At 44.6% G+C, this 21598-nt stretch overlaps 1 protein-coding gene across 16 annotated transcripts in view; it reads right to left on the minus strand.

Annotated features, from left to right (window-relative positions):
- Positions 1-21598, minus strand: part of CSMD2 (CUB and Sushi multiple domains 2) — a 637686-nt gene that overhangs the window by 308665 nt on the left and 307423 nt on the right. For 14 of the 16 annotated variants that reach the window (XM_078331131.1, XM_078331136.1, XM_078331130.1 and 11 more), the window contains one exon: positions 10957-11069. In XM_078331131.1, the coding sequence (XP_078187257.1) occupies positions 10957-11069 (113 nt within the window). Of the gene's footprint in view, positions 1-8982; positions 9038-10956; positions 11070-21598 lie in introns of those variants that run through there. The other 2 variants (XM_078331141.1, XM_078331137.1) reach the window with 1 other exon arrangement.

Consider the following 21598-nt stretch of genomic DNA (forward strand, 5'->3'; position numbering starts at 1 on the left):
ATGTCATCATGTATCCCAAGCTGGGACTAACTTCTGTTCTTCCTCTTTTACTTCCTGCTACTTAACATAGGATGGAGTCTGTCAAGGTGATGAGAATCAAGCGAGAAGGAACCTGAAAAGCTGCAGGGAGCTCCATAATGTACATATGAACTTGGTGACTGTTTACTGCTTTGAGCTGGGTCTGAGTGGTTGCATCACCAGTGTTGCCTGTGGTCACTGCATGGTCATTGGATGCATGTTAGAATCCACAGATAGAGTCTTTGTCCTCACCACGTTAGCCCAGGAAAATACAAAGGTCGCAGCTCTTTGGGCAAGAGTTCCACATACCAACAACATAAACTCTACAAGATGTATATTCAGATCCAGCTGGTCGGGGCCCAGACTCTGGGGTGGTGGAACCTACAGTTGGCACACACCATATGGGAGCTGACTGAAGGTCACGTCAATTCCTTCACTGAGGGGTAAGCTTTAGGCAAGACCCGCATCACCAGGAACATTGGCATTAAGACACCACCTCCCGATGCTGAGGTCTTAGTTTTTGAGCAACCCCAGGGAAACAGTCACACCCTAAATTATATATAGCTATCTTGTTTTTTTTAACAGTCTGCCCAGGTGAGTGGGGTGATGAGTGATCATGGAATGTGGAGCACCATGGAGAATCAGCCATGAAATAAGCTCACTGAAGAGCTAACTCAACAGACTGGGACGGGCCGGGTTGTGAAGGGCCAGAGAACAAGGGCAGGTCTCTAGAACTCCAGAGTGTCCTACTGGCAGACCCAGTCAGAAAAAATGGTCAAAACAAGAAAATGGACAAAATAGAACCTAGAGAATTTCTGGGATGTACTCGTTCATGTTGCTTGTACATGGATTTTTTTCATGGATCACCCACTAGACTTGTCTCAATGAGATTACCCTGAACCACTTGTCTATAAAAAGAAGATTCTGTAACTATCAGTACAGTAGAGGTAAAATGGAGCCTGGGGCTGACTCCATGGTCTGGCTACAATTGAATGCATACTCCTGATGGTATGCTTAATATTCACTGAGCTGCTTCTCATGCTGTGCACTTACCCATGCATACATGCACATTTCTGCCTATAACAAGCACACTCACAAGCACATATTACTGCACATGTAAACACATGGATCCAAATATTACATACAAAAGACAAGTCCTACACCTCATACACATACACTGTACACGTTTTTCACTGTATGTGAACAAAGTCAGGACTCCCAAGGGAAGAGTGCTGGCTGTAACTGGTTGATGGAAATCTTACTAGGTACATTCATCTCCTCCGAATGATAATGACTACAGGAGACTGCCAGGCTGCTCCATTCATCCTTTATATTCTGCTTAATTACAAGACATTTCCCCGCTGTTGTAAAGGTTAGCGGGACACATGGTACACATTTAGCTAGAAGAATCTGGCAATACAAATGCCTCTCTAGTCTGCAGCATGAGTTATTGGACTGAGCTAGCAGGAGACAAGGACCTGTTGGGGAGGAGAGAGCAAAGGGAGGCCTAACCTATCTCCAAGGCTCTGGGAGTCAAGAAGTGGAGGGAATCTGCATCTTCTTTTCTTCTCAATGGATTCAGACTTCACTCAACAAGGATGAGACTCTCCACTAACCTTGATCATTACCTTTGCCCTGCCATTTGGCAGTCTTGATAGTTGAACCATCTTTTTTTCTTTCCCTCCACTACTCCTTCACAAATCCAATTTGCTCAGTCTTAGACAATTCCTCCAAGGTATATCCTTCTTTCAATGTTTTAAGACACTCCTAACTGTACTCATTATCTTTTGCTAGAATTTTCTTTGCAGATTCATCCCCACTAGCCCAGCATTTAAAAAGCTGCAGAGAGTGATCTTTCAAAAACTGAAATCTGACCTTTTTCCTACTAGAAAAACTATTGGGTGTACATTCTGCATTCTGCCCCTCCCTTGTCACTGAGGGCTACCTCAACCTATCCTGCAGAAATGCTTTTATTACCCATAGTCCTTTGTCAGATGGAGCCAGGGTTTGGCACACTGGTTCCTTACCTCACCCAGAATTATCCCAAAGATGGAAAATTCAATGCACATGCTTGAGGCCTAATGCTTCAAGGTACAGACCTTCTAGCAGGTGCTGTAGCCATTACTATGAAGCCAAAGGGAAGAACAGTGATTCCTGAACAGAGATAGGGAAGCCTCAAAGTAACAAAAGATGATGTGTCTGTTGCAGGTCAATTGACTTACAAGATAAATATTGGCACCAGATTTGATCAGGATGTTGCCAACACACAAATGAAGATGCTCGGATAGCACCACCACTGCTACTGTACTGGCACGCTCCAACACCATGGAAGGCTTAGTGGAGATTAGCAAAGGTGTTAATCCAGTGGGAACCAGGAAAGGTATGATGCTGTGTGTCAATACTGTAATTACCAAACTTAAGAAGCAGCCTAAACCTGTAACAACTTGAAGGGAAACCTGAAGAGATTTCCCAATTTACACAATGTCTGCAAATGGAGACAAAGAAAGCAGCAACATCTTTTCTGATATAATCACAAAGGTTGGAAGGGTGTCATCACAGTAAAGGACAGAAAAACACTGAATGAATTACATATGAAAGGCACCAAGATTGACCAAGATTACATCTCCCTCTACTTGAATAACATATCACAAGTCCAGAAAGGAGAATTCTAGGATACTTGGGATTTCCAGTGAGCAGTCAATTGTACTCACCCTTAAAATTGTTAATGTCCACTGGAAGTCTTTGGTCATAATTGCTGAAGATGCTCTCAGTACAATCATCTAAAATAGGATAAAAGTTGGCATTTGGGCTACAATAGTCAAAGCTCCAGGCTTTGGTGACATAGAAAGATCAAACAGAGTTATTGCTATGATGTGATGGTGTTTGAAAAAGAGAGCTTGACCCTAAAGCTTGAAGATGATCAGTTTCATGACTTAGAAAAAGTTGCAGCAGTTGTTGTGACCAAAGATGATCCTATGTTCTTGAAAGGAAAAGGTGACAAGACTCAAACTGAGAAAAATATGCAAGAAATAATTGAGCAGTTAGATATTGCTATTAGTATCTATGAAAAAGGAAAACTAGAAGAACATCTGGTAAAATATTGGATGCAGAAGCTGTGCTGAAGATTGATGGGGAAAATTATGTGGAAGAGAGTGAAAAAAATAGAGTCAGATACACTGAATGCCACAGGAGTTACTGTTGAAAAAGATATCATTTGGGCACTTCGCCTTGGTACATTTTATCCTTAGATGCAATGCTCCAGCTAATGAAGAGTAAAAATTTAGTATAGAAATAATTAAAAGAATACTCAAAATTCTGGCAATGGCTATTGCTAAGAATTCAGGTGTTGAAGGATCACTCACCGACAGTTGAGAAAATTATGCAAAGCTCCCCAGAAGCTGAATACGCTCAGACATTTTTTGAATATGGTAGAAAAATGGCCACCAACTCAACTAAGGTTGTAAAAAGTGCTTTGTTGGATGCTGCTTCTGTGGTATCTCAGTTAATCACAGCAAAACTGGGACCACTGGAATTCCTAAAGAAGGATCTGGCATGATAGATAGAAAGCAGTGTTGGGAGTAGCATGTTCTAGTTCCCAGAATAGTGCTTTGCCATTATTAATAAGCCATGTGGGGTTATTCACTAACTTTGGTGAATTCAGCTGGAGATAATGACTAGAGAAAAGGGATGTTTAAGGAATCATATAGACTGGTTATTGATTTTGGTAGCCTATGCGGCCTAAGTGATGCTGTTTTCTCTATCTGCAACATTCTTTCTTCCCCTTCTCTGCCTGGTTACTTCTTATTCATAGGTATTCAGGGCCTCACTCAAATGTTATTGCCTCTTTATGGCTGTCTATATAACTCTCAGGTAGAGGTCACTGCCCTCCTCAAGACTTCCTTTAGACCTCTGTTGAAACCCCATTGCACTGCAATGTCAGGTACTGTTCTTCTAGCTGTTGTCCTGTGTGCTTGTACATCTACATTCTGTGATGACACTGAGCCAGGCACACAGAAGCTTCCCAATAACAGTTTGATGACTGACTGACTGATTAAATGACTAACTGTTATGAGAATATGTGCTTTCAATTCACTTCCTGGCAAAAGGAGTGGCTTACACTTGAAACCTGGTGAGGTCATGGGTGCCATATTTTGTGTTCATGCATCAATAACAGGCTCACTCTGGACTGAACTCACAAGCTCAACTTTGTGGACCCTAGGTTCCTGAGCCAAGTAGCAACAAGCCTGCAATTTTTGCAGAGACCATTGGAGGTGCAGAACCTGGAAATGAGGCTGAAAAGTCTGGCAGATCAGCAGGCCAAGAAGAATAGGACAAAAAAGTCAGAGCATGGACCACAGGATGCCTGAAGCCCTTTCATTCTGGGCTGAGACTGAAGATAAGTCACCAGCAAGAACACAACATGTTCAATGGAAAACAGAAGCTTTAGCTTAAGCTAAAAAAGCTTAAAAAGCCTTAAGCATCTCAGTAAATGTAAATGTTTTCAAATGAATACGTTTATTCTGTATACAATTGAAACTCAGTACAGGACTTCTAGAAGGTGGAGGAGCCAGTGGTTTTCACTGAGGAATATCTTCCATCTCTTAGTCAGCAGGGTTGACTTGGCAAGAGAGGCAGTGACAGGTATAGGAGAGGCTGGGATTTGACTGAAGGGAGGGGCGAGATGATCATTAAGTCAGAGTGCTAGGCAAAGAGCAGGTATCTAAGGAAGAGCCAGAGGTACCAGCTCTTCTCACTGTGCAAGGGTTTCGCCAATTAACTAGCAAGTCAAAGTGATTGATGAATATGAGGACTGAGGGTTCCATTTCCTCAGAACCTACCAAGTGCCAGGTATTTCATACCAGGATCTTCTTCCATTTCCAATAGCCCTGTGAGGTTAATAAGAGCCCCTCTCTACAGATGAAGAGGAAAATAATGAGGGTGCTGCCCCCTTCCAGAGAAGCCCCTCACCAGTTGTGATTAGCAGCCATTGGGTGCATTAAGGAAGGCTCTTCCCACTATCGTTTCCATAGACTTGAAATATTCCTGGCCTGGAGGCAGACAGATTGATTACACAACTTCAATAAGTCTACCAGAACTGAAAAAAACCTTAAAGAACTTTTAAAGTCCTGAGGTTGCCAAACACTTTAGCTATGGGAACTTATCATTTTAACATACTCTACATACACTTTAACATACACTACAAAATACACTTCTAAGAGAAACTGCTCAGGTTGAAGTAGGGGTGGAAACCTGAAGTCCAATCCACTCAACTCCTATCAAACCATGCTAGAGGACCTGTTAGTCTCCAAGTAACCCACTTTGAAAACCACTTTTTTGGCCCCATCCTCCCACGTTATACATGGGGAGGGGAATGGTGGCCTCAGCCTCTACTTTGGCTTGAACTTTTCGCATCATTATCACTAGCCTAGACCCTTCTTCAGTGAGCTACCCAGACCCACAGAATAGTCAACTGCCCACTAGATAGTCTTCCAATCGCTGACATCCCAACATTACCCAGAATCAATGTGTCCCAAGCAAAATTCATCCCCCATCTGTCTCTACCCCAGATCAACTTTGTTAATACCATTTTTTAAACCTGCTTAAGCTAGATTCATCCCTGACTCCTTCATCTCCTTCACCCCCATCTCTTCCCACTCCTACCAAATCTAACTAATCATAAGTCCAGAGTGGGGTTTACCAGAAATATCTGTTTGGTCTGTCTCTTCCTTTTCATCTTCACTTCTGTTTCAACTCTGGCCCTTGTTACCAGTTTCCCAAGACTCTTAACCATTTTCTCAATTTGGATTCTAGGGCAAAGATCTTCCTAAAATGAAAATGTGATTATGTCTCCCCTTTTAGGAACAACTTCTGATCATTTCTCCTCTATGACTCACGGGATCAAGCCCAACTCTACTGAGGCTTTCACAACTTGACAACTACCATACTTTCCAGCCTTAGCACTCACTGCCTCTCCTGCTTGCTTTTCTCTAGGTGGCAGACTTGCCTCTAGGTTGGCAAAGTTTTCTGTAAAGGGCCTGGTAGTAAACATATTAGGCCTGTGGGCCACTTGTCTCAGTCATAAACTGCTCAGCTCTGCCCTGGTAGCGCTAAAGCAGCCATACACCAGGTGTAAATGAATGAGCGTAGTTGTGTTTCAATAAACCTTTATGGACACTGAAATGTGAATTTCATGCAATTTTCATGTGTCATGAAATATTATTTTTTTTCAATTTCTTTTCTTCAACTGTTAAAAAATGTAAAACCAGCCAGGCATGGTGGCTCACACCTGTAATCCCAGCACTTTGGGAGGCCAAGGCAGGCGGATCATGAGGTTAAGAGATCAAGACCATCCTGGCCAACATGGTGAAACCCCAACTCTACTAAAAATACAATAAAATAGCCTGGCATGGTGGCACGTGCCTGTGATCCCAGATACTCGGGAGGCTGAGGCAGAAGAATCGCTTGACCCCTGGAGGCGGAGGTTGCAGCAAGCCAAGATTGTGCCACTAGACTCCAGCCTGGCGACAGAGCAAGACTCCATCTCAAAAAAAAAAAAAAAATGTAAAACCCATTCTTTGATGGAGGGCCGTACAAAGGCAGATGGAGGGCTGGATTTGGTCTGTGACTGCTGCTTTAGATGCACGGAAGTAGCTGTGAGTCATTAGACTTGGTAGTTTCATGCTTTCTTGCCTTTGCTTGACCTGGAACACATCCTCCCATTGTCTGTCTGGCATCTTTCTGAGACCCACACTTAAGTCACTGCCTCTTTTTTGGCTTTCCTTAAATCCTTCTGGCAAGACTAATTGCCCTTTTATCTCTAGCCCTGGAACTCTTAATCAGGCCTCAATTACAGCTCTTATCATAGTGTACAGAAGTTACAGATTTATGTCTGTGCCTCTCTTTAACCTGTTCTTGAGAGCAGAGATTGGCCTAGTCATGTTCATCTTTTTTGCTGTCACATAGTAATGTCACCCCAAAATGCTTGTTAAATTGAACACAGTTGCCTACCTCCTGATAACTGGTCTGAGGCAGAGCCTGACTAGAACTCAGACCTTCTGATACCCTGTGGTATTAGTTAAAATTGTGTCTAGCCACAAACATCTTAAATTCTGATTCAACTGAGACAATAATAGAATGTGCCATGATGTAGGTTATCTTTTATTTTTATTTTTTGTTTACCTGGGGAAAAATATCTGTCAATACCATTAGAAGTTGGTAATCACTAGCTCTGAAGTGCCATAAATCACTTAAGACTCTAGTGCCACAAGGCTGACTGTGGGTGAAACCAATCCAATGCCAATGATTCTTCCCCTGCCCTTCCAGGTCCATTCTTCAAACCTCTCTGCCTTGTTCTGTGCCCCAGGAAGCTGACCTCTGTGGACTGCTAGAGAGCAAGGGGGCTTGGTGGTAATGCCAGCCAGCATCCCAGGGCACAGAGCAGGACAGAGCAGGGCCTCTGTTCCCTTGCTCCTGGCTTCCTGTTGGGTTGGCAGATGGGAAGCACAGCAGATGGGAGGGAGAGAGGAGAGACAGGTCAAGCTACTGATCTCCTGATCCCCTCCTCCTGCACTGTGGGTGGGAAATAGCTTTCCAGGTCTGTCAAGACCTCTCTTCCATGGCTCCAGCTATTGCCGTCTTTTACCGTGGTCCCTCTGCACACCTAGTGGTGGTGTAGGCCACCTGCTGCTTAGTCCCCAGGGGCCTCACCATCTCTTGTGGGCTCCTTTAACCCCATAAGTAAGTCTGTACCTTGTGCCTTCACTAAACCCTCTACCATTAAAGCTGTGTAGTATTATTCCTTCTGCCTCCCACTGGACCCCTGACTGAAATCTACTTCTGCCGCTGTTTTGGAATGTCTTTGCAGTAAGAAAGCTTAGCTTGGTCTTTAGTGGCTCCAGAGTTTTTATTCCTTTAAAGTAGCAGTTGTCAACTGGAGGTGCTAGGCACACAGGGACATTAGGCAATGTCTAGAGGCTTTTTTGGTTATCATGACTGTGCATGTGGGAGAGGTTGCTATTGGCTGCTGGTCCCTGTGGCTCCCTCCTCCTGCACTGCATCTAACATCTAATGGGCAGAGGCCAAGCGTGTTGCTAAACATCCTGCAACACACAGGATACTTCCTGAAAACAAAGAGTTATCAAGCCCACAGTGTCAACAGTGTTGACGCTGAGAAACCTTGCTTTAGAGAGTCACCAGTGGAGTTACAAAACAATCATTGCATATCCTTGCACTATGCAGCCACAGTTTGGAAATCACTAGAAAAAGCAGGTTTCAAGGAAGAATCATTTATTAACAGAATCACAATAATTGAGCATGCCAGACCCAAATTAACACTGCTGGGCTTCAAATCCTGGCTCCTACATACTATTAATGAGACCTGAGCCAGCTAGTTACCCTCTCTATGACTCTCTTTCCTCTTCTGTAAAATGGGACTAATAATAGTATCTCCTTCACACAGTTGCTGTTAGGATTGAACAAAGTAATAAATGCCAAGTGCCTAAAATCTAGCAAGTCCTCTTTATACACCAGCACACACTAACATGCGAAGCTTTGTTCTAGGCTGTGCTAAGGATGATAGAGAGATCAGAGGACAGGGTCTGCTTTCGAGAAGTCTGCAACTAAAACAGGGCTTTTTAGACTGTGAGTTGCTCCCTGCTTCAGACTTGTAAGATTAATTTAAAGCCTGCAACTAGCATTTAAAAATAAAAAATGACATTTTCAGAGTACATCGTACATAGTAAATACCACTTGGCCATATTTTCCTTTTAGTTCTACAGTTGTATACTTATACTAGGTTGTGACTTTTTTTTTTTTTTTTTACAGTGGGGTGAAATGAACAAAACAAAGTTTAAAAGCTACTGGTTAACAGGAAAGGAAAGACACCCAAAGCACCATAAGAGGAGGCCCTGTAATTCTGTAAATACTCACAGAGGCTTGTGAATGAATTAGAGCTTTACTACTCACAGGCTGTGTGATCTTGGGCTAGTTACACAACTTCTCTGAGCCCCAGCTTCTTCAGCTGGGGGGAAAAAACAGAAATAAAAACAAATGTATCACTGCCCTGTGGGGAGTACTGAGTGGGGCAATGCACATACAGTGCCTAGACAGGGCCTGGTGTGCATGGGTGTGCAACTGATGTGTGATCTGCAGACTGCCTGGCTTGGGTTCTTGTTGCCCACTGCTGACATCAAACCTTAACCTTGGCTGGGCATGGTGGCACATGCCTGTAATCCCAGCACTTTGGGAGGCCAAGGCAGGTGGATCACAAGGTCAAGAGATTGAGACCATCCTGGCCAACATGGTGAAACCCCGTCTCTACTAAAAATACAAAAAATTAGCTGGGCATGGTGGTGCGTACCTGTAGTCCCAGCTACTCAGGAGGCTGAGGCAGGAGAATTGCTTGAAACCAGGAAATGGAAGTTGCAGTGAGCCAGAATTGTGCCACTGCACTCCAGCCTGGTGATAGAGCGAGACTTTGTCTCAAAAAAAAAACAACAAAAAACAAAAAACACATTAACCTTCACCACTGACTAATGGGCCCTCAGTAATTTGAAATATTAGAAACACCCAGCACTTACTTAATCAAATAAAATTATAACATTTGTCTCTGCTTTTGTCTTTTGAAAAACACAGCAGAAAGATACAGACAGCTGTTCCACTCACACAAAGACCCAACCTCAGCGGTGGAAAAATGTCTCCAAGAAAGCTCTCAGGGTAAGGCTTTGTTAAGCTACTGAACTGCGCTTGTTTCTTGTTTATTTCCTAGATATTTTAAATTTGTACACCACCCAAGGCTAAGTAAATTAGGTTGTTCCTAAAAGGTTCAGATTTTGAAAGTAACACTTCTTCCTCCAAGCCTGCATTTATCCCAGTTGCCAGCCAGAAAGCCCGGCCCCAGGGGTTGTGGAGGGGGCTCTACTCTGCCCTTTGCTGCCTTGAGGGTGGGCCAGCAGGCACTGGGTCTTGGAGCCCAGGGCTTCACATAGGTCCTTATACTTAATAGGTGCACGATATAAGTTTGCTGTCTATTCTGTTAAAACCAATAACAATTTGAGAATGCTAATAGTTAAAGGCTTAATGAGCATGTTATAAGGCCAGCCCTTGGTGTTTGTCTCTATTAATTTTGAGTACTTTGAATAAACTCCATGTCAAAAAGGAATGTGGTTGTCTGCTCCCCTCTATCAGCTGGATTTTTGGATCTCCTCCAGTTACAGACAGCTCCTTGCTTCTGGGTTAACCCACGCCTTTTTATAGGCGGTTCTTGGGTTAGGAAATTCTTCATTACTGCAGCAGAAATCTGCTTAGCTGCGATCTCCTCCTGCCTTTCCTGGTCTGATCTGTTGCCACTAGACAGTTCTTCACAGATTTGAGCATCAAAGCTATCATGTTCCCTAAAGTGATTTTGCCTATGTTGGGAGTATATTCATGTTCTAGAGAAAATGAAAAAGAGTAGAAATGTAGGCTGCAGAGGCTGGCTAAAGGCTGGTGGTTAAGAGGGTGGGCTCTGGACTTAAAAGGCAGGAGTTCAGATGGCCTTGGGAAATTGGCTTAACCTCTCTGAGCCTTAGCTTCCTTGTCCATAAGATGAGGTGATGACTGTGTTTCCTCTGCAGGGTAATGATGAGGATTAAATGAGACGGTACTTGTCAAGTGCCTAGCACTTTGCCTGGCTCTTAGCAGGCACCTGGTATTAACTGTTATGATTAGCCTAGCCTGTGAGGGGTAGCTCCAGCTACATAATTTGGGAAATATCACTCCCTGGGGCAAAAGACAAGGGCAGATGCAGAGATGCAAATGTGCACACCTCTTGTCTGTAAATAGAAACAAAGAAGGTGAGGATGCCTGAAGCCACATTGGACCCAATATAGGGAGGCGAGTCCTCCTGGTGTCATCTCTGCTGCCCGCTGAGGAAGCCCAACAGTCTTGGCATCTGCCTACCTTGGTATTGGGCGCTGAAACCGCGCTGCCGGTGGTTGCCATCCGACGTGAAGTGTAGTCGCAGCCAGTTCTTACTGCTGATAACGGGGGCTGGGAGGCTGGCTCCGGTGAACCTGTGGGGACAGGAAGCAGATGGGGTCAGGGACCAGAGCTGGGAGGTACAAGGGTATAAGCATTCAGGAGTTCCTCTACCTCCCTTGAATGCTAGGGCCTCAGCCCAACCCTGGAGCAGGAAGGGAAGGCAGTGCTGCCCCAGCCCCCTCCAGTACCCTAGGCCTGAGCAGCTTGAGATGGCTCTTCCAGGGCCTCATCGCATTGCTGGGTTTCTCTCAGCTGCTGAGAGGAGGCAGCTGATCCTTCAGACCACAGCACCCCCTGCTTAAATCCCCTAAGCATTCCATCCTTTTTCCTTTTTCTAGTTCTTTGCCTTTTCTGCTTGGAATGTATTCATCTGTCACCCTTTCTCCTGCCCATCCATGTCCCCCAAGATGACTTTGGGAAGCCCCTTAAGTATCACATCTGCAGTAAAGCATGCCCTACTCTCCTTGGCTTTGAATCACAGATTTTGGTTCTTATCTAGGTCTCACCAGTGTGACCTTGGCCCTGTTACTTAACCTTTCTAAGAATGGGAGTAATACCAGCCCTAGGAGTTTGTGGAAATAAATAAGAAATCTTATGCACAAAGAATCGAGGTCAGTATCTGGCACATATTAGCTCAATAAATATAATTTTCCCTTGTCTTCCTCTGTGATGCCACAACATTTTGTTCAAATTATAATTCAGTAAATAGAAGTGAGTGGTTTCCTTAAGATAACTCCTCAAAGCGGGCAATGTGGCCTAGTGGTGAAGAAACTTGAGCTCTCGAGGGATCAGCTGTGTGGTCTTATGAAAACTACAGAAACCCTCTGAGACTCAGTGAGCTTATCTATAAGATGGGGATAATAGTAACCCCTCCCTCAAAAGATTGCAAGGATTAAATGAGATAATACACAACAAAGATCTAAGCATAGTCCCTGGCCATAACAAGCTGTCAGTAATGGCAGCTGCTGTTCCATTCTTCATCTTGATTTCCAGGACCTAACACAATACTTGACACAAAGTAGGCATGTCAGCATTCCAGCAGACATATGAGCACAGTCATATGAGAAAAGTCCCAGGAGTTTGATGAATGACTCTTTTGCAAAGGTCCTTATATCCTTTCTCTATATTCTTTCACATAGGTCCTTATGCCCTATGTGAAATAGTCATTCATCAAACTCTTGGAACTCTAAAGGTGAGGGCCAACTATGGGGGAACCACCAGGGAGGGGCAGTATCCTGGGGCTGGCAATTGGGGGTCTTGTTACCACTCCCAATCCTGGAGCAGAGAGAAAATAGTTATCTCTAAACAGGGAGCTGGATGCAAGAAGACACCACATAGAACCCAGATTTTCTATTTCACAATCTGGGGCTATAGCCAGTTTTTGAAAAGCTCATCAAGAGGAGGCAAGAAATAAATATCCAGAAGTCACTCTCCTCCTTCTCTTCCTCCAAGCTCCTACTGATTCTCCTGCTGATCTAGCCCAACTGGAAGCCAGAGAGCAAGAGGGCATACTGACGCAGCCCATCAGTAAGTTTCCTCAGGCATGGAGCAAGGAGAAGAAGGCAAGGGAGATGATCTGGAGGTGCACATGGAAGAGATCCAGCATAGTGGGTCTTCGTCTTCATAAGTATACATTAAACAAAAGAAGTGACCAAGGAGCTTCACGGACTGCAAAACTGAATTCTTACTATAATGAAAATGCTGACACACACCAAACTTCAGGAATATAACCCATATTGCTATGGTAAAAACTATTATAAAAACCAATTACTGTATTTCACCAGATCCCATTTAAAACAGTTTATTACAGACTGAGTCATTTAAGTTTTCTAAGGAGCCACAAATGTATTATGGGTCTTTTTTTTTCTCCAGGCAAAATTCAATTCTATCTCAATGACAAAGCTTGGAGGCTATTTAGATAAGGGAAGTTGAAGTAGGGAGAATTTACCTGAATAATTCAGGACCAAAAGCTCTTTATTGCAAAATGGAATGAGGGGAGGGTGCTGATGTCTCAAGAGCAGGATGAGATTAATGATCAAAATTGTAGCAGGAAGTCAGTGAGACTTCCCCGGCCTGTGAGATCAGGAGAATCTTTAAGGGGTATCTTCTGCCTCCCATTTCTCCCATACCTTTACCCACTCCTAGAAATCCTGTTAATTGTTAATTTCCAAGGCTTAAACTCTCAGGGCTCTGTGTTGCCAATGTATCTTTACTCTGTTCTGCTCCTGCCTCCCTGGACGTAAGTGTTGGGGAGTTGAGTGTTTTCTCGTCATCTATCAAAGAATTTGGGGGCTTACGTGGCAGAATCATCACATCAGACTCTGCCATTGAGATGATGTCATGCCTCACTCAAAACTCTCCAGGGAAAGGAACAAACTACCCATGCATGCAACATGGATGACTTTTAAAAGCATGATGTTGGGCCATCAAAGAGGATATACTGAGAGTATATACTGAGTGACTCATTCATATGAAACTCCGCAGAAAAAGAGTTTAGTGAGAGGAAGCAGATTAGTGGTTGTCAGAGCTCGGGGTGAGAGATAAAGATTGGGGATTGCCTGGCTGGGAAAGAACACAAGGGAATGTTTGGGGGTGATGGAAATGTCTTACATCTCAAATGAGATGTTGATTAGATGAGATATACACATTGGTCAAAGCTCCAAGGAACTGTACATTTAAATTGGGTAATTTACAGCCAGTCACAGTGGCTCATGCCTATATTCCCAGGGTTTTGGGAGGCCAAGCTGGGAGGATTGCTTGAGGCTAGCAGTTGGAGACCAGCCTGGGCAAGACAGTGAGAGCCCATTTTATGTATGCACTTATTTACTTATATTTTGGATAGCATCTCAAAAATATATATAAATAAGTAGATAAATTAAATGGTAATTTTATTTTATGTAAACTATATTATAATAGAGTTAGTGAAAAACAAAACAAATCTTCAATGGCTCTAATCCTCAGGAAAAAAGATCTTACGATGGCCTACAAGGCCTTAAAAAAGCCACTGTGACTTCACTTCTCCTGCCTCCTCCTGTATTTTTTTTTTTTTTTTTTTGAGATGGAGTCTCGTTCTGTAGTCCAGGCTGGAATGCAGTGGCATGATCTTGGCTCACTGCAAACTCTGCCTCCTGGGTCCTGGTTCAAGCAACTCTCCTACCGCAGCCTCCCAAGTAGCTTGGATTATAGGCATAAGCCACCATGCCCAGCTAATTTTTGTATTTTTTAGTAGAGACGGGGTTTCACCATGTTGGCCAGTCTGATCTTGAACTCCCGACCTCGTGATCCACCTGCCTCAGCCTCCCAAAGTGCTGGGATTACAGGTGTGAGCCACCGCACCCAGTGGCCTCTTCCTCTTCATTCTTTATGCACCAGCCACAGAGGTATCCTCGCTGTTCAAAACTGGCCAGGCCTGCTCCTGCCTCAGGGTCTTGCAGTTGACATCCCTTCTGCCTGCTACACTGGCACTTCTCCTAGAACTCCACCTGGCTCAGCCCCTCACTTCCTCCAAGGCTTTGAACAAATATCACCATCTCAGTGAAGCCTTCCTGGTCTGACTCCTGCCTGCCTTTCACCCTGAGTGTGCTCACACACATAGGTGTACACACACACATAGGTGTATACACACACACACACACACACACAGTTCTCCAGTCAAACAGAAGAGTTCATGTGTGCAGGAATACACGTTGTTCTTTTGTGCTTCTCTGCCTTTGCCCTTGATGCTCTTTATGCCTTTTCTCACTGCACCACTTGGCTGCACAGAGAGGTAAAGAAACTTGCTCATGGTCACACATCTATTAAGTGGCAGAGGTGGGATTTAAGTCCAGCCATCCTATCCAGAGCCTGTGTACTGCATTACACTGACATGTACATGCAAGCATCCAGGAAGGCAGTGGAACAGTTTAGGCTGAATTCCATTCTGTTCCTGTTCTCCTTCTCCTGACTCCCCCCAGGATCCTCTTTAATTTTGCTCCCTCTTAGAATCATAATTAAAGGAGAGAAACACAAAGAGAGATTCTCCCCTTCAAACCTTTCTGTCCACATTAACTTCACTACGGGGGGTTTGGGGAATTCCAAGTTCGCCCAGAAAATTGCTATTGCAGTACAACATAAAATGTATTTAAGCAATTACACTCAATTTTTTTTCTTTTTGGTAAATTGACTTCTGTTAAATGGGGCTTCATTAATGGAATCTGGCTTGGGGAGAATTTAAAAAAAAATCACTCCTTTTAATGCATGTAGTTGATTATACAAAAGTGGCTTTGAGTTCCTCTGCAGAAAGCTCTGAGACCTTCTCTTCATGAAGGAGAGCTCAGAGCAGATTTTGCGGGAAGCATTTCTTCTTAAGTAGCTTCTCATGCAGTCAGGATGTTGGGGAACTAAGTGACATCCCCAACAAGATGACAACAGTGACTGGGCAAGGAATCGCTGCCTAACTGTAAGCCAAGGGGGAGGAGTGTTAGGAGATCCTGGTTTAAATCCTAGCATCCCTGAAAACTGACATCTTCAGGAGAACATTCATTTATGCAACCACCAAGCACATACTGTGTACAAGGCACTGTGCTTGAAAGTGGGGGCCACTCCCACTGTGGTTCCCTAAATACAGGGAATCCCTGCAAAGCCTGTAATGTATATGATTCAGCTGCAATGTCTTCTTCTTTGTATGGCTTCCATTCCTTCTCCATCAATAGCATCTGGCTTCTGTGCTTCCAGAGCATCTCCTGTGGGTATTACCTGTTAAATAAGCTATGTGCATGGCCCTGGTCTGATTCAGAGTTGAAGCACTTCTGCATCCCCGTACTAAACATAAACCATTCCTTCTCATCCCCAAGGCTGGCCTAAGAGAATGTGAAATATAGGAGGCACTCACCACCTTAACCCCACTCCCAACCTTTCTTCCATTCCCACCTGCCACCTGCTTTCCTCCGTGATGAATGGAGAGGACATCAGGATACAATCAGGAAAACCCTTTTGAAAATGTCTTGGTCAGTGGTGGGCAAATGGTCCCAAGGCCCTTGTTCGGGGCTGGTTCCTGCTCTGCCAAACATAAACTACTTCTCATTTCTGAAGCCAACCTTTATTGACTGAGCCTTGACATCCATTCTCAACAAAATGCTTTCCCAAATCGGTTTTCCTCTAGCTAAATTCCTAGGACTTGCACATCAAGATAAATTCTTTCCCCAAGACAATCCCACGATGCTATATATTTTCCAGGAACTGAGTGAATGCCTGGGACAAATGCGAGTTTCCTTTGGATATGAGCCACTGGGCCTTATCTTTGAAAAGAGGCCCCTTGACCTCCCAAAGCTTTCTTTCCCAGCAGTGCCTGCCCACCCTGGTTGTGTGGACAGCTCCGAAAGATCTGAGTCAGCCTTTAAAGATTCAATTCTCAGCTACCTAGTATGCGTTTGGGGTTGGTTACTATGCTCTGAACAAACAAGTTTCCCCCCAGTCATTCCTGCCCCTTAGTGCAACTGCTCCCCCTAATCCATACCATCCTCTTGGTCACTCAACCCAGGTAGCATCCTCAACTTCCCCCGCTCCTTCACCCCTATTGCTGATTGTGGCCAAGTCTTCTCCATTTCATGTCCTCATCATTTTTCACCTGGACTACAGAGATGGCTTTCTTATCTTCCCTCTGCCTCTGATCCATCTTCCATACTTTGTGGGGAGATTTGATTAAATCCCTGAACTGCTGGAAGCCCAGCAGCAATGGTTGAACCCACTGGCTCCAAAATAAAGTCCAAGGTTTTTAATGTCTTTCCTCTTCAATGACACCCGCTTTGAGATCCAGTTGCACAGAGTGACTTGTATATCCTGGAATGTGACTAGTACTTTCATGTTTCCATGCCTTTGCACATGCTGTTCTCTCTACCACAAATGCCCTTTTCCTGTTGCCCCACCTGACTACTTGAGAAAACATCACTGATCCTATAAACCTAACTAAATATTTCCTTTCCTCCATCTCTCTCTCTCCCTGACCCCATGGACATGCCCCTGCCACGGTCCTGGGCATACCAAACTGTACTCATTTTTTGAGTTGACCACCTCTCCAACTAGCATAGCAGGCGAGCTCCATGAGAGCTGGAATAAAATATTCTTTTTGTCTCAGTATTTCCAGCACATAGCACAGTGCATGGCACATGGAACAAATACATTTCATAGAACAGGGGTTGGCAAACTATAGTTTGCTGCCTGTCTTTGTAAATAAAGTGTTATCAGATCACAAACATGCCCATTCATTCATTTACATATTATCTGTGGCTGCTTCCACATTGCAATGACAGAGTGGATCGGTTGTGCAAGATGACGGCTTGCAAAGCCAAATATATTTATTTTCTGGCTTCTTAGAGAAAAAAGTTTGCTAATTCCTACCATAGAAGCCTCACAGATGATGTAGTTGCTTAGTAAATAAAAATTTAATTTCTAAGTAGGGAATCATAAAAAAGGACACAGATGTAGCTTCAACATTTCATTATAATGTAAAACACTTAAACATACATTTATTGCCAGTTAGTTTAATGCAGAACCAAGGCCTATCATTGGATCATGGATTTGTTCTCCACATTGTCTATCTTATATAAACTACAACCATAATGCATCATTCACCATTTCCAATGTTGCTACACATTATCCAGCCAACAAATATTTCTTGAGCACCTACTATGTGCCAGGCATTGTGCAAGGTGCTAAGAATTCTTTGTCCCATCCCCCTCCCCTCATATAATTTACCCAATGGGGTACAGTTGTTTCATTCACTCACACCTAATATTTAGTAAGCAATTCTTTTAAGAGACTCTCCTTCGTGGAATCATTCCAAAGCATTCAATTTAGTTTCCATAGATGCAACTATATTTCCTTTCACACTCATATTTCATCAGTTTATGTGAGGTTTAATTTAAATCACATAATTACAATAACAATTTTGACTGGCACTGAGAGACTTGGCAACAAACCCAAGTGAATCTCAGAAAGTGCAAGACTCAGCTGGTGGGAGCAGAAGTGCACAGGCACTGGGGGTGGGGGTGGGAGATGGCCTGTTGGCAGCAGGTGCTCAGGGTGCCATGAGCACCAGTCAGGAAAATCTACTGAGGCCATGGGAATGCTGGGTAGTTCAGCTGGCTTCTTTGGTGGGGATGGGTTAGGTTAAGAACACTTTTATTAGACATGCTTTGTGAATGAACAAATACATGAACGAATAGCAGTAGCTTGCTTTCAGTGGTGGGATATCAAATTATATCCCCTTTTCTATCAGGAGAGTGAGAACCAGCTAATCTTAAAATCTGAGATTTGAGAAGGACTTCAGAGGTCTTCTAGGTCTAATGCCCAGCTATGTATAAATCTCAATCACAGCATTCTTGAAAAATGGTCAGTTATGACCTGTTTTGAATGTTTCCAACAATTAAGAATTCACCTCCTTGCCAAATTCTGTCTCCCAATCTTGATCCACCCTCACTATTTTCCTTGCTACTTCCTACTCAACCTGCAGGTGTATCAGCCCCTGGCTCAGGCAACCTGTCCTTTGTTGTTGGATCTGGTTTACTTCTCCTTTGTTCCCTCTGGGTGCCCTGCACTTTCTCTACATAGTGCTTGTCTCACCATGCATTGCTGAACTGTGAGCTCCCTTGAGAGAGGAGCTGTTTCTTTCTTTTTCATAGTCCTTTCTTTGGTATCTTGCAGAGTGCCTGACACAAAGAAAAGGTTTGGTAAATATTACTCAGTGGAAGAAGTGATGATTGGCAAAATGAATGAATGAATGAATGAGATCCTGCTGGTAAAAGCTGAGGTTACATGTGGGGAAAAGCAGAGAAAGAGGCAGTGAGCAGGTGAGCCAGGGAATAGGAGGGAGGGCTTCCAGTGCCATGCAGGCTTCATCTGATTTTCCCATGGCACCGCCCACTCCTGTTAAGAAGACATGCTTCCCCACTCCTGGTTCCTCAGCCCTGGGTGTGCCCCACTGCTTGCTTTACTTGGTAGCTTCTGGTACCTTCCTGGGGATTCTTCTCATGCTGACCTATCCCCAAAGCAACAACAGTGGGGTCTGCTAATCAATGTGGGCAAATGTTCCTTTTCCCCAGAAGCAACTCAATAAACTCAACAAAATTATCAGAGCTCTTTCCTGCTCAGCTGATTGTTAGCTCCAGGGAACCCACACAAACCACATCAGGTAAATGTTTTTTCTCCAGATGCATGGCTTTCTGGAGGATATGTGTCTGAGGCTGGGAGTGCTGAGGGACAGGGAGCCTGGCTGTGTTTGCTGTTGGGATGAGGGCTCCCTCACCGACATGCTGGGTCTTGTATGCTGGGTGGTGGCATATTGTGAAGGTCTGGGGGTGGCTTGGTGTGTCAATTTCCTTCCATTCCTAGCTCAGATGCTCAGCCAGCAGAGCTGATGGGTAAGGTGTTTCCTGCCTCTATGGAGAGGATGTTCCCATTGTGCTGAAGTGACAGAACAGGGTTGGGTCTGAAGAATAGAATGGGTGCTGATGCCAAGCTCTGGGTGAGGAGGTTTATGGTGGATACCCAGCAGGTTTTCTGAGTTGCCCGCTCCATCCTTTACTGTCTCCAGGTCTAAATGAGGTAGTTCCACTCTTTTATGAGGACTAGAAGACTTTGAAGACCAGTCTCCTTCCCTCAACTCACACAGCTCCTGAAAGGGGGCAGTCATGTGCATCATATGACCCATAGGCTACAGCTGATTGGATCCTGTGATCATGCATACAAAGCTAGGCCAATCAGCTGATGGAACTTCTATCAGGAAGGTAGGTCCCCATGGTCCCTGTTTGAGGTTGGGATGGAGAGAAGGGCTGAGTATTCATTTTAATGAGGAGAAGACCCCCCCCCCCCAAGGCTTGGCTTTCCCAGGGGAGATTTAAGAAAGGGTGTCATAGCATCATTGCTTCCACTTCTATTGCTGCCTCCCCCAACTTGCCCTTATTACTCTTACATGATGTCCTGAACCTTGCACATTTATCCTCCAGGTCCTAATCCAGTCTGACTTGGACAGAGTCTAAGAGCAGTGTCCACTCTGACCAGTTGCTGAGCCCTTAGCTGGCTGTCCCCTGTCCCCAGCCCAAGTCTCTATTACTACACATTAGCTCTGAGATCTGGGATGACAGCTCCCAGGACTGGCAACCTCCATGCTCTCTCCGGTGTTACAGTCCTTCCCCATCAGGCTTGGCTCAGAAATAGGTGCAGGCCTTAAGAGTGTGGTGACCACAGCACATTCACACTCAACTCTACTCAACCCTCTTCTTCTTCCTGGCTTGAGTCTCTGCCTAAGTGAAGATGACATCTATCTGGCTCATCACCTGTCTTGTTCCCACAGAGGAATAGGTTTAAAAGCATTAAGGGTTAAGGGCCAGGCCTTTGGAAACAGACAGCGCTATATTTGAATCTGGGTCCCACTGTTTTTTAGGTGTGTGAACATGGGCATATGACATAACTACTCTGAGCCTCAGTTTCCTCATCTGTGCAATGGGATTTCTCTGAGCAGCAGTGATCATGTGTGTAATGTGTCTGTGCCTGGCATACAGTAGGTGCCTCACAAATGTGAGCTATTTTTCCCATGCCTTGCTGGGGTTTGAGAAGAGGGGTAGGATCTTACCAGTGCCTTGAACCCTACCCTTCAGAGCAGACCGCAGAACAGCCTGGCTTAGTTTTTTCCAGGGAAATGAGGCACCTGCATCTACTCTGGTGACAGAGCAGTGCAGGAGTAAAGAACAGGGCACTCTGTGGCATCCAGACCAGTACACCTGGCTATCACCTTCCCTCTTTCCTTCAGGCAACCCCAGCCTGGCCTCCACTGGCTCCTGCTTCCTCAGCCTTGCCCACTTTCCACCTGTCACTGGCAGATATAACTTGGAGAAAGAACCTGCTCCCTGCCATAGAGGGTGGCACTGCTTGCCTTGTAGAAGCCTCAAGTGCTTGCAATTAGTAGTACTTCTCACCCAGAGGGACTGTTGTAGAAAGCTTCTTGAGTAGCTGCCCATATCAGTGTGTAACTGCCACTCTTAGTTTGAGCATCATGGATGTTCCTTCCTCTGTCTGGAGGCAGCTAGTGGGCCCTGCCAGAGATCAGCAGCTCTGATGCCCAAAAGAATGACTGAACTGCCCAACAGCTGGAGAAAGGGTGAGCTAAACATCTCACACACACTAAGGCCAGTGAGCCAGCAGTCCTACAGTCCCATGGAGCTGAATTGTAATCCTGCCTTCATCGTCTGCTAGCCATGTGGCCTTGGAGAGCTGGCTTCACTTCTCTGAGCCGCTCTTTCCCCGGTTTATATCTCCTAGTATGATTGTAGTGATGCTCACAGAGTTCCCACCAAGGCCTCGAGACATGACATCTACAATTCTTGGCCTTGCCATGTTTCTGTGCAGCAAGGGAGACTTGTGGGCAAAGGGAATAACATTTACTGAGTAGAAAGCAATTTGGGGCAGAGACTTGGCACATGGGCCCTAGAAGGAGACTGTCTGGGTTCAAGTATCATCAGCTCTAAACTTACTGCCTCACTTTGGGAAAGTAACTGACCTGCTTTAGGCCTCAGTTTCCCCATGTATA

The sequence above is a fragment of the Callithrix jacchus genome, chromosome 7, assembly GCF_049354715.1.
Source record: "Callithrix jacchus isolate 240 chromosome 7, calJac240_pri, whole genome shotgun sequence".
Classification (NCBI taxonomy): domain Eukaryota; kingdom Metazoa; phylum Chordata; class Mammalia; order Primates; family Cebidae; genus Callithrix; species Callithrix jacchus.